This window comes from Erpetoichthys calabaricus, chromosome 5, assembly GCF_900747795.2.
Source record: "Erpetoichthys calabaricus chromosome 5, fErpCal1.3, whole genome shotgun sequence".
NCBI lineage: Eukaryota > Metazoa > Chordata > Cladistia > Polypteriformes > Polypteridae > Erpetoichthys > Erpetoichthys calabaricus.
In genome coordinates, this window is record NC_041398.2 from 101,328,330 (window position 1) to 101,342,572 (window position 14,243).

Sequence of the window (14,243 nt, forward strand, 5' to 3'; positions counted from 1 at the left end):
AAAGATCTGATGGCTGCCTACGTCTGTAACATCAGAGAATATAAAAGACTAAAAGATGTAAAGTGGGATGTATTAAACATACCCATATTTACTTGGTAGCACAGCGCACTGCTGCCTAAAGAGCCCCATTACAGCCTGTTAGAAGAGCTGCTCTTCCATAATTGAAACTGAGTGAAAGGATAACTATCCAGAGCAAGGATAAAAGTTACAAGCTCATCTGGAGACAGAAGAGGCGAAGATCCGCAGTGAGGACTAAGTAAGGTGGAAAGGATTCAGACTTGGGCTGACTTCATATAATGGGAAATATTCTATTGTTTTTACACAAGTTGCTTGAACTGTTATATCTCATAGCGAGCTATGGTGAGATCAGGTACTGTGATACTTAGACACTGTGGATGGGTTTGATCAGACTGAGTAGAGAAAGCAGGAGGAGGACTAGAGATTTTTGTGACTGTCCAGTAATGAAAAAGGGAGCACAGTACAATTAAAACTAAATGTGTGATCCAGGCATGTAATTGCAAACTGAATTTGTCCATGTCATTGCCCGGGAAAGTAAGTTTAATAATCCTGACTGACTTAGCAACAGAAATGATTCACTCTGTACCAACGTCTTTTTGATGAATATTTCAAAGAAGGAATCAAGGCCTATTAGTCCTGTTCCTTTTGTGGACACTGCTCTATCCAAATATTAATGCCTTTAAATAGAAACCTGTGGCACAATCTGAGCAGGTCTGATTTTATCTTCCTGCCACCTACAAGTCTATATTGACAATAGTATCTATCTATCTATCTATCTATCTATCTATCTATCTATCTATCTATCTATCTATCTATCTATCTATCTATCTATCTATCTATCTATCTATCTATCTATCTATCTATCTATCTATCTATCTATCTATCTATCTATCTATCTATCAAGGAGTAGATAGAAAAAAAGCCCCGTAGACTTCACAAAGGCCATTCTGACCCAGACTACTGGAACTGTGAGGCAGAAGTGCTACCTACTGTGCCACCCAAACGTTGTCTCCTACAGCCATGACCCAGAATCTCACGGTTGTGAAGATGTTTAAATCAGGTTGAATGTCATTGATGAGTCTAGAACACTGAAAATGGGTACACTTTGCAAATCGTGATCATGATCTATTGTTGATTCAGTGTTTTGGTTTGTGAGATTTTTCAGTGAGATTCAGGTCCATGATGTTCCCACTTAAAATAGTAAAGTTATCCTAATCAGAGCTAAACATCAGACCAGTCAACAATACTGCATCGCCACAAAGGAATCATGCCTTTTTATAGTGATCATGCTAGCTGCATGTAATATCTTGATTGAGATTTCTTTTCCAGCCCCGTTTCCTCTCAGTGTAGTTTGTCTATGGTGTTCTCTGGATGTGTCTAAAGCAGAAGTGAAGCGTTGTCTAGTTGGCCGACATATTGGCTACATTTTAAACAAATACAAGGTGGTGTCAGTCCTTGTAGATTAAAGACACTACTCTGTTTCCCTTGCACTCAACCTTATGGTGTTGCTTGGGTGCAAATATGACCTCACTGTACAATGTGACGCCATTTGTGTTGGTACTTGTGGTATCACCCACCACTGGAGTCTCTTATGCACATTGCAGAGTCTAGTAAATGTGATTGTTTATAATAAACTTATATTTGTCTCCTGTTATATTCTGTCTTGTCAGTAGTGAATCCATTGAGTTGTCCCATACACCTTCTTCAGACTGAGCCCAGTTGGGCCATGTGGGCCTCTAAGCTGCCAAGCACACACCAGTGAATACCACCCCTAGACTTGGCACAAGAAATGGGTCCTAATATCTCTTTCATTGTCAGAGAGATTTACTAAAAACAATCATGGTTATCAAGTTTTGGGTCACTCTTTGTCTGCTCCCAATTGACCAGTTTGCTAGGGGAGATCTCAACTGGACCACAGCAGGTCAATACCAACTTTATCTTCTCATCCTTTGTAAGATGAACTAATTGTATACGGTATTTTTGGGGGCACACTATACAGAAGAAAAATGAAATCCTCCCATTGACACTTGATAAAATGCCTGCCTAGAAAGCACAGTGCTGCAAGTCAGGTTGCTTGCCTTTACCACTTTGCATTTGGTCAGAAATGGTGAAGGTCACATGTTCAAATCTAGGAGTGGCAGGTGAGACGTGAACCATAGGACTACAGCGTTTCGTTCCATACTCTGAATTAAAGAGGTTCAAGGAGTGGGCTTCACAGGATTTGCTGGATTATCATAATTAGTAATGCTTCTTAGTTGACTGCTTAGCTGACTTTGGAAAATAAAAACAGTGTATGACAGAACTGAAGAATGGACTTAAACAGGCTTAACATCTAACTCTAAACTCACAACTTCACCTTCTTTTCACCTTGTTGGCTTTTGCAGAGTAGAAATGCAGAAGAAGAAAATGCTGAGCCAGTACAAAGCAAACCATGAAGCAGGTTTTGAAAGCCTAAGGCAAAAAAAGTCATTCTTTGATTTGATGGAGAAACACCTTGATGAAGAGCTACAGGTACAATACACAGTATAACAGAGATTTTCTTTTACGTCCTCTTTCACTTTTTTGCAATTAAATATTTAATGTATCCAACAAATATAAGATGAACAGTTATAGCTCATTTGCAAGCAGAAAAGTCAAAGGGAGCACCCAGCAAACACTGGAGAGATATTAAGAAAAGAAAATAGGGAGGGAAAAGGGAGACAGTACATTCAGCATGCCCTTAATAAGGCTTTCACTCCCACATGTGCAAACAGCTGCAGAAAGCCAACAGGACAGTAAATGTATTGTACAGTCTGTCAGTTGATAATTGTATGACCATCTTCAGAGGAGATGGAGACATTTTTTCTAGACAAGGCTGTGAAATCTCTTCAGACTGCCCAGAGGTGAGCTTCAAGTTTCAGAGTTTTTTTCCAGGTATTTAATACTCTAAAGACAGTCCCTTTCTTCTAAAAGTAACCAATCAAATAGCACAGCGCACATTATATCAACTTTCATTGACAGTGATTTTCAGTTAATGCTTATTATTTTTTTTTAAGTTGCTATGAAGAGCCCTACTGCTTCTTGTTTCAATTAACAAGTCTTTATTTGCTTAGTAAGATATAATTATAAAGGTTTACAAAAATGCAAAGTATATACGTATTAACCTCATTGGTGTTAACCATAAGAGTGACTCTGGCCAGAATTCTACATAAGTACAGTTAAGCCCAAGTCAGACTTGGGGTGATGTATAATGAACTGGTTTATATTTTTAATCCCAAATAACTCTCAGATACAGTATTCTGCTGCCATGTAGTGAATAAAATGAAAAAAAATATGCTGCAAAAAAATCATGAATATGTCTATGTGCTTTGCCACTCTAAGGTAACTTGTCAATATTCATGAGTGGCAGTGGATCCTTCAACCAAAAAACAATGACATGTAAACAAGAAGCTATAAAGCCAGTTTTAGAACAAACTGAAACTGAACCATTAGTTGAATCAAGTGATAGTGATGGCAATGTGACATGGATAGTGAAACTGATACATATGGCACTATACGACCGAACCACCGTGATATGCCTGGCACGTTTGGTCACCGGAAGGTTCATCCTGGTGCAAGTAGATGAGTGGCAAAAAGTCAAAATGATTTTACTCAAGTGGAAAGAGAAGGAAGACGTTAGCCCCCTAAGCACTGTTCATAATGCAGCAACTGTCAATGTTCAAATTTGGGGAAAGTGTTGTTCTCTGAAAAGTAAAATGTACAATATTAAGAGCATCTGACAAGGCAGAACACTAACAAGAACCACAGAGTTAACTGACATGTCTTATTAGCATTGGAAATTTTCTTCTGATTTATAAATTAGGTGCAATTTCACAAAAAACTTGACTTCTGTTTAAAATACAGTGATTTTGTAAGACCTATCACATTTCACTGTTATTGCATTTTTATTAGTGAAATGGTCACACAATTACAGGTCTCTGAAGAAACTTTCTTCATAGACTTTAAAAATGATAGTTTACACAACGTGCTGCTCATTTAAGAACTCGAAGAAGAACACTGTACAGGACAAGGGCCTTCAGTGACACATTATGATGTAGGCCAATGTCATGTCTATAAACATTTTGTTTTAATTGTGAAAGTGCATTGCAAAGGTTTACACATAACCCTCAGTGTAAACTGGAAATAGATAGATAGATAGATAGATAGATAGATAGATAGATAGATAGATAGATAGATAGATAGATAGATAGATAGATAGATAGATAGATAGATAGATAGATAGATAGATAGATAGATAGATAGATACTTTGTTAATTCCCAAGGGGCAATTCCCACTACCTGGCAGTGTCGGTTTGGCCATTGTTTAAAACATCTTAAAATGTTCCCATTACACATTATGTGACACATCTGACGTGTAGAATGTGTTGTGCATTCATTTCCATGTTCAAGCAAATATGGCCAACATCTTAAAGCTAAAAAAGGCCTGCAGACAAAAGTGGCATCACTAATGCATGTGGAAACCTGCATCGTTAGGGTTTTCTCCTACACGAGGATGAAGGTACCACTGAGCGAGATGTGCAACTTGATATTTTGCTGAAAAGAGAACACCTAATGCTTTTGTGTTTCAGGGGGTGGAGGACACGTTTGTGACTCAGCTTGCAGCATCAGTCAGAGTTGCCCTGCCAAGAAGCAATTCTCCAATTAAAGGTGATTCAGGTTGGTTTAGCTTTGTCTTAGCATAAAATGACAATATAATTTAATTTCATGAATTTGTTCAAATTTCCATATTCATTTTATGCCTCTCTACCAATACTCGTTCTTTCCGCTGTGGCACCCATTAGTTTTGTTAGAGAACATAATATTCATGACATTTTCAAACTTATCAATTGATTTGAACAATTTTTAGTTGACCTTAAACAAATGATTCCAAAATGTGTGCAAATAATTGTTAATGTAACATCATAATTGCACACAGTGTAAATGTGGAAGTTGATAAACTCAAGTTATAAAGTTGAGCAGCCTTGGTACTCAGATATAATGTGAGGTTGGTAAATTTAACAAAAGTTTTACATAACCTGTCCTGTGTTTCTTTGGTGTTCTTTCTGAAATATATTGAGTACAGATTTCTATGATGAGATTGTTAGGCATATTTATTAAACAGACATACACTACCGGTCAAAAGTAGTTTGCCACATAACATAACTTGCTATTTCCTGAATGTGCCTGTCATATGTTATTTTCTTGCATTCATTTGTTCATTTTTCCACTGCTTCATTTCCCATTCAGAGTTTCCAAGGCTGGAGACTGTCCCAGTCGCAAGAGTACAAAGGAAAAACCAATTTTGAAAGTGAAGGGGTGCCAGTCCACTAAAGGGCACACTCATACAAAACCAATTTAAAGTTACCAGATAATGTAACATTATAATTTTTAGTGACACAAGTAAAACCACATTACATACAGCAGCTATATTTTTCCTGGCGGACCAGCCCCAGTAATACTAATGAACAATACAGAGTCTATGCCATTTGGGCAGTGTGGTGCTGCAGTGGGCACCACCCACCTGGTACCAGCCTTGACCCTGCTCTTACCAGGATGCCCTAACGGCCCAGAATTAAGTTTAGAAGATCTGAAAATAGAAAAAAGTTGTCACTGAAAAGGCCACTGCTCTATATAGCAGGTCATAGATTTCAAAAATAGAATTCTGCAGCCTAAAAGCATTGTTACTGCCTGTTTTGTCTTGGTAGAGTAATATATATTGCTCTACTTTCCCCTATTGTATCATTAATATGTAGCCTTAGAATGCCTGATCTCACAGACTTACCACTGTTTATAAGGTATTATTGTATATAACTTATCCCCACCTTCCATTCTATATCTATAACCTCAGGCAATTAGATGTAGTAAAAAGATAAACAGAAGTTAAGTTACACATAAAATAATGTATTACTGATAATATTCATAAATAATAACAAAATGCAAAGTACATTTGAATATTGGCAACCATACAACCTGATTAAATGGTGATATGTAGTTCAGGCGGCACACAGACTTGTAGTTATTTAAATGTCTCTAGTTAAGGCATCATTGGTGCTCAGCTTTCAGCCACATGTCTGTTCAAAATGGCTGCTGAGCTGTGCTCTTCACTGTGTTGTCTTCATCATCACAGGTTAGCAAGAGAGAGATACAGTAATCCCTCCTCCATCGCGGGGGTTGCGTTCCAGAGCCACCCGCGAAATAAGAAAATCCGCGAAGTAGAAACCATATGTTTATATGGTTATTTTTATATTGTCATGCTTGGGTCACAGATTTGCGCAGAAACACAGGAGGTTGTAGAGAGACAGGAACGTTATTCAAACACTGCAAACAAACATTTGTCTCTTTTTTAAAAGTTTAAACTGTGCTCCATGACAAGACAGAGATGACAGTTCCGTCTCACAATTAAAAGAATGCAAACATATCTTCCTCTTCAAAGGAGTGCGCATCAGGAGCAGATAATGTCAGAGAGATAGAGAAAAGCAAACAAATCAATAGGGCTGTTTGGCTTTTAAGTATGCGAAGCACCGCGGCACAAAGCTGTTGAAGGCGGCAGCTCACACCCCCTCCGTCAGGAGCAGAGAAAGAGAGAGAGAGAGAGATAGAGAGAGACAGAGTTTGTTTTTTAATCAAAAATCAATACGTGCCCTTCGAGCTTTTAAGTATGCGAAGCACCATGCAGCATGTCGCTTCAGGAAGCAGCTGCACAGAAGGTAGCAACGTGAAGATAATCTTTCAGCATTTTTAGACGAGCGTCCGTATCGTCTAGGTGTGCGAACAGCCCCCCTGCTCAATCCCCCTACGTCAGGATCAGAGAAAGTCAGCGCAAGAGAGAGAGAGAGAAAAGTAAGTTGGGTAGCTTCTCAGCCATCTGCCAATAAGCGTCCCTTGTATGAAATCAACTGGGCAAACCAACTGAGGAAGCATGTGCCAGAAATTAAAAGACCCATTGTCCGCAGAAATCCGCGAACCAGCAAAAAATCCGCAATATATATTTAAATATGCTTACATATAAAATCCACGATGGAGTGAAGCAGCGAAAGGTGAAGCGCGATATAGCGAGGGATTACTGTACTTCTTCATCATATGTTGGTTGGTAAGAGAGAGATTGTGAGGTTAAACACATACATTTATAGATGTTCTGTCCAAGCCCTAGAGCCAATAGGACATCATGGTACTTAAAAGCTTCTGATCTAAGCCAATTCCAAACAGCCATACCTCAGACCAATGGGGGAATACAACATCTTAAAACCTGCCACCCCCAAGACCATATGTCTTTAAGTCTTTCTTGCGGGGGTTGAAAGACTTTAACAAAGAAACACTAGCCAAACCGGTTTAAGGCACATCTTCTCCCAACTCTGTTGTAAAATTCAAAGAAACTCAGTTGTAATGGGGGGGGGATCGGGTAAACACTAAATTACATTGCTTTGCCTAAATTACTAATAAAGACATACAAAATATTTATCAAGTTATACGTAAAGTCTCACATCACAACACTGCCAATAGAACATAGTAACAAAAAAATAGGTTTTTGTTTACTAAAAAACTGCAATAAAACTGAAAGTGGCTGGAATAAATGACTTCTTCTAGAGATTTCATAATTTCAAAACATCATTCTGTGTCACTTGATAGATAGATAGATAGATAGATAGATAGATAGATAGATAGATAGATAGATAGATAGATAGATAGATAGATAGATAGATAGATAGATAGATAGATAGATAATGGTACTATAATAAAGAAAGAAAGTATTTGTACCCAAAGGGAAATGAAAACTGTACAGAACCTCAAGAAGAAAAAAGAAAACTTGAAGAACAGTGAATATTTTTTTGAGTGATCATAAATTAAGTTTAGAAACCTCATAGTAGTTTGTACCTTAACAGGAAATCTGGTGGTTTAGTTCAAAACAAGGGTGTGTAGTTGGAATGATTACTCACAAGAGCAGCTCTCTTATTCATCCTATTTGTTTGTGTCCTGTCCAATAATTAACACTCAAATAAAGCAGACTGTGCTGTGACACACTTCTTCATTAAGATCCATCCATCCATCCATTTTCCAACCCGCTGAATCCGAACACAGGGTCACGGGAGTCTGCTGGAGCCAATCCCAGCCAACACAGGGCACAAGGCAGGAACCAATCCCGGGCAGGGTGCCAACCCACCGCAGTCTTCATTACGATATCTTAGAATAATAATGGTTTACTTGTTTAATGTATTTTCTACTAAAGTGGAAAGATTAACAAAACATACAAATGTATTAAATTTCATATAAAAATTATTTTGATGTTAATGTCTCTCAAAAAGTGTCATTCTTTAACAGGTGAAAAAGAACTTCAGAAGAACAATTCCTTTCGTATGCCATATACGCTGAGCAGGAGTAATCCTGGTAGTGCTGGTCCAGTCCAAGGACAAAGTCCATCGCAGGACAGGTAATGGGTTAGTCATTAATGAGCGCCCAGAATGCGTGGAGGAGCCGCACAGTTAATGTCTTACAATAAACTCTGGTCTCTTTTTTTTTTTTGCATGGATATTTGTGAAACAGGAAAGTGTTTGTGTTTATTAAATTGGTTTATTCTTCTTTTTCAAATTCTGCACTTTTTTATTTACTTGCATTTAGAGCCAGACAACATGAAATTCTTAATCTACCTACCAAAACTGCAATGAAGAGAAGAGCCATTCCACAATCTGAACATCTAGAATCCTCAGACTGACTGAAGGCTTGTCTTGTTTCAAAGTAGTGGACAGTATGGTGGAAAGATAAGTTGCTTATCATTTTGGAGCTGGAGCAAATATAAAACAATTATTTGAGTATTCTTTGACACAAATTAAAGCTTTACTTGCACTGTAAATGTGAACGCTAAGTGACACTTTGAGTGCCACTTTGTCTACTAGCAGTTGTGTCTGTCATTTAAGAGTTTAAGTTAGAAAATTAGTGTTTATACTTCAGCAGATCAAGGCAGTTTTTGAAGAATAAGCTGTTGTTGGTTGTTTATAAAGTTTGTTTTTTACGAGTACATATAATGAGAGAGGGGTCAAAGTTTTAGTTGAATACTTGTTTATATTATTTATTTAATTACAGCACTACTATAGCACAAAATAAATTGGGAACACACTTATATATTTATATGTTTTTTCCCTTCGTATAGCACTTTGAAAGAGTTAACTGTTAAATTTCGCTTATTTATAGAGCTCTCTAAACCACTATTGGATTTTTGAACCTGTACTTAGGAGTACTTGGAATTATTGTTAATGCTTTTATATACTCTTTGTATATAAGTTTTAAATCTTATTTTAGTTAACACTTTAGGTACTGAAAGCATGCATCCGTTACTCATTTGCTATTATGTAACGAGAGCTTAACACACACTTCTCTGGGTCTTCATAATATTTCTGAAGTGTCAGTAAAGTGTTTCTTCATCGCTGCAATGTGACCTACTAACAAAACATCACTTTGGAATGATCTGAGATGGCTTAACTGAGACACATTTCTCTTGATAATATATATTTAGTATAAGACCTGTGAATCCTTCATATTAACAAGTCATTTTACCATCATGTCAATGTGTCACAGTGATGAATAACCCATCTACTGATGTTTTATAAGTGTATGAAGAGCAAAAGAGGCCTTTGTTAAGGTCTTGTGACAGAAGAATAAATGAGTAATAGATGTATTTTTGTAGTACTTAAACTAAAGTGTTACCCCTATTTTTGTTACCAGTACACAGTCAGAACAGGCTTGTAAAAGTTGTTAAATGTATTTTTTTCTGACATTTTATTGCCCCCTGCTGGAGTAAACACAACATACAGTATCTTTGTATAAGACTGAGCCCAAAGGTTTAATGTAACTGCTGTTTTGTTTAAAGGATTATGTTCTTTGCTTTTAAAAGGCATAAGAATTTTGTTGTTAAAATTTAAAGAATGAGGCAGCTATTCTATGACACTTCAATTTTTACTGTGAACATCATATCACATACAGTAGGTAGAGCCGGCAAAAGGAGTGAAAGCGGCATGGAGCAGACATACAAAGCTGATTGTGAAGAAAATCTACCTCTGCAAAAATCTGTATCATTCTGTTACACATCCAACATTAAAGATTTTACTTTTCTACTATTGTATTTCTGAATGCTTTCATTGAATTTTCAAGCATGACACAGTACAATATCATAATATCCGTGACGTTTACATTTATTCATTTGGAGGACACCTTTACCCAAGGCAACTTACAGCATTTGTGATACTGTTGGTTCCATTCCGTTTATGTTTTCCATTTACAGCACAAGCAGGTCAAGTGACTTGTTCATGACCGTTTGCCCTAAAGGACTTCCATTCATGACTTGGGTGGATGGATGAATGGATGCCCAGAAAGACACGCTGAACATTGCTCTCTTTATATTCTGTCCCATCTTGGAAACTCAATTCATTACTCAGTTTGTTTGTTACCATGTTTGTGTTCTGTATTGAACTGTACAGGTCATCAAGAATGTCACGCCATTTTCTCGCCTGCTTAATCCAGACCTGGCCCACGGGCGGCAGGATAACAGGCTAGCACAGGGCACAAGACAGGAGCAAACCCTGGAGAGGGTGCCAGTCCACCGCAGAGCAAACACACATACACACAAACCGCACACTCGGGCCAGAGAAGCGTCACAATCCACCTAACCTGCATTTCTTTTATGGGAGGAAACCCACACAGCCCCTGGGACCCAGGACATGAACCCTGGTCTCCTGACTGAGAGGTAGCAGCACTACCACTGCGCCATCCGTGCCACCCTCATCAAAGATGGTAATTTGGGAAACTGCTTGAATTAATAGTGATCTGAATTACTGAATAATAATTTATGACATCTTAATGAATAGTTTAGGACATATCTTTACAACAACATAAAGACTATGAGCAATCTAACACTTGATCCATGCTGACATGTCAGTGCTCTACTTAATAAACTTTGTCAGTGGCCATCAGTCTCCTTAGAATGGCCTTTTCTATTGTCAGCGACTTCATTCAAGTCACAAACACCACTCAAGTGCATCAACATCGGCAACTTCATTCTCTGATGCATGTGCAGGTTTTATCCGTCCTTGTAAATTGTAATTGAAAAGATGTTTTGCCAAAATCAAGAAAGTGAAAGTCACAGCTTCCTGTTTGCTTTGCCTTCTAAAGTGTATAAGAGGAGGGATGGTCCATACAGAGTTGTAGTGTTTCATTACATATTGTATTTTTGGAAACAAAATGAAAATTCTAATGCCCTTTGTTTATTCTCCCATCATTCTTTATGCAAATGAATTCTGATACATTGACTTCAGCTATTAAATCATCGGGTATCTCCTGTCCCATTTATATAAAAGTACTGAAATTTACACACCTCTAAAGTTATGCCCCATCACATACAAATCCATTCTTCTTTTTTCCTCCTAGAGAAATAAAAAAAATAACAACAGCGTGTGTTGCTTAGATTGCCAAATCACTGTGCTTTGTATGTTGTGTTTGTTTTTCTGCAAATTTTGTTCCATTTAGGAATATTTTTTGATTGAAGGTAGAGGTCATACAGAAATGTGTTTGGCTTTTCCACCATTCCGCGTGAGCCCATTTGTAGTGTTGGTGTTCTGTGAGGTGTTGAGCCGGTGGGTTAGTCTGTCGATTGTGAGGGTTAGTCAGTAGTAGAAATACACACTGACAATCCGTATGAGACATTTAGACACAAAGTCCTGGCCAGAGTTGTGTGAAGATTTGAAAAGAGGTGATATGGGACATGTACGCTAAAGAAAAAACATTTGATATTGCAGCATTGTACAGTGAATGACATCCACACTTCACACTTAAACTGAACTTGTTCACATTTGTGTTATTTTTGTGGAAGAAAAGCTGCAATGTCCATTCAATTCCTGTAAATAAAACATGATTGAATATTTCCATTTGTGAACTTGAACCTTTTGTTTATGTTCAAAGCACTAATATTATCTTCAGTGTTTGCAACAGTTCTTGAACCATTTCAGTCATCCAGGTCACAACATATCCTGTGGTAGTTATGTCAAAGGAGCCTTGACATCTAGAAAACATTTCAGGGCTTATCTCCCCTCACGAACACTGCATTTGAGGCACATTGTCCAGCAACAGCCGATGAACTGCAGGGTCTGGGATGACTAGCTAATGGTCTTTTGGCAATTCCAAGGGATATACTGAAGCATCTATGAAATTTAAAGATGTGTGCTGTAGTCAAAACAACAAAAGGTGTCTTCTTCCTGTAGAAACAAGCCACAGCCAAGTTGTTGATGTGTACACTCTTCACACAAAAAAAAGCAAAGCATTGCACCAAAAAGGCAATCTTAGTGTTGGACCTCAGCAAAACAGAAGACAGCTATACCAAATATGAGGTGGGTATGACAGAACAAACTCCTCGTTTTCTAAGAAGGTTCAGTATACAATGCAAGCGCTAGATTCCGACAGGCCACACACAGGCCATATGTCATATAAAAGACAGGACACAACCCGAATTGAAGATGACGAAGCTTCAGCCCACACAATATCATCTGGCGTATCAACAATTGCTTTACTCGTGTCAACATCACCCAGACCACTTTGGAGTTACTAAACAGCCAGTCAAAGGACTACTGTACAAATATTAGTGTCATCTTTAGGCAAAACTGTATATCAGAGTTGCAACTTTATGTGGACTCCATGAAAGTTGTGTATTATATGCTTGATTTGTCCTCACTGGGATTTTATCTAACCTATCAAGTTTAGTTATAAAAAAACATTCTATATGTCTGTACGTTTATCTATACATTTTATTATTCTATTTTATTTGATGATTGTCATTCAGTATGCTTGATTTAAATCTGATGACTCTGATCTCGATCCATGGAGAAAGGTAAAGAAATGTACTGTGGGAGTGTTGCGGGAAATTCATTTTAAAAATTAGCTTTGCCAAATGTAAGACTGATAATTAATTAAACACGTACATTGTAACTACAGTGAATGTTAAAGTTATTTGTGTTAAAAAAAAGAATACAGCTGAGCATTTCATCTGTTGATCATTCAGCATCTCAGCTATAATGTCACCATCAGTGTGCCAGCTTTGGATTCCACAGCATGATAGAAAAGTCACACAAAAATGATTCAAGACCCATTTTATACCATTAAGGTACAGCTTCTTATTCTTTTACACTTCTTGGAACTGCCACAAATACATTATCAGTAACGCTCTTTATTGAAAATCCAAGTAAAATCTTTATATATAATACGCTACCGTGGCTGTTCGTTTGTCTGTCTAGGATTTTAAATCACCTGTAGCTTGCAAACCGTTTAACCTATTGACCTGAAATTTTGTACACAATGTGACGTCTACTATCCGCTTTTGGGGTGATGATTGAGCTCCAAGGTTATTCCTCTTTTCATTTTATTTTATTGTAGAATCAACTCTCGGCAGCAGCCAGCAGGTCAGCCGTGCGGCACATGCGTATGGGTGCCGTTTTCATTCCCTACCACCTTTGCTGTCACTTCCCCTACCTCTTCATATCTTAAATCATTCTTGAGGCAGATTGAAGAGTGCCTGCTTAAGTGAAAAATTAAAGAAAACATACTAAGTAATTGCAACACAAACACTGACTTAATTAATTTAAACATGAAAGATGCCGACGAAAGAAGAGAAGACACGGGCTGCTAGGGTGGAGAAAAGAAGAACAGCTCAGCAATCAGCAAGCATATCAACCTCTGAGCAAACAAATGATAAACGTACAGAGAAAGAAGATGAAAACTAGGAATGATCAGGTCAAGTGTATTCACTGTACGTTATCAGGCAGTGTGCCGTTACTGGTATTATATAATGCAAGAAAATGAATGAAAAAAGAAAGGTCATGTTGGCTGTCCGGTGGTTTTCTGTATTTTATTGTTAATTTCAATTATGAATCAAGTATTACTGGGGAAAGGGATGCATTGAATAACAAAGAGTGCTTCGCTTAAGGTTCTCTTAATAGTTAGAAGACAAAAGTAAACAATGAAAATGTCAGTCAATGTGTAGCAGAGACTAAGTGGGGAAATTAAACCAAAACCTCTGATTGATAATGGGGAGACGTTTATAATTCAAAAAGCCTCAGAAATGATGATGGGACCTGACCACAGGCTATACCTAAATTACTCCCAGAGGAACCTCCTTGCCTAAAATCAGTTCTGACCGATTACATATTGATAAAGTGTTTAGACGGCATCATTGC

At 37.7% G+C, this 14,243-nt stretch overlaps 1 protein-coding gene across 3 annotated transcripts in view; it reads left to right on the plus strand.

The window, feature by feature from the left end:
* Positions 1–10,147, plus strand: part of LOC114651836 (evC complex member EVC-like) — a 66,136-nt gene extending 55,989 nt beyond the window's left edge. For 2 of the 3 annotated variants that reach the window (XM_028801834.2, XM_028801833.2), the window contains exons 18-21: positions 2,403–2,529; positions 4,626–4,713; positions 8,353–8,461; positions 8,650–10,147. In XM_028801834.2, coding sequence (XP_028657667.2) covers positions 2,403–2,529; positions 4,626–4,713; positions 8,353–8,461; positions 8,650–8,743 — 418 coding nt within the window. In that variant the 3' untranslated portion in view covers positions 8,744–10,147. The remainder of the gene's footprint in view (positions 1–2,402; positions 2,530–4,625; positions 4,714–8,352; positions 8,462–8,649) is intronic. The other variant, XM_028801835.2, reaches the window with a different exon arrangement.
* The last annotated feature ends 4,096 nt before the right edge of the window (positions 10,148–14,243 follow it).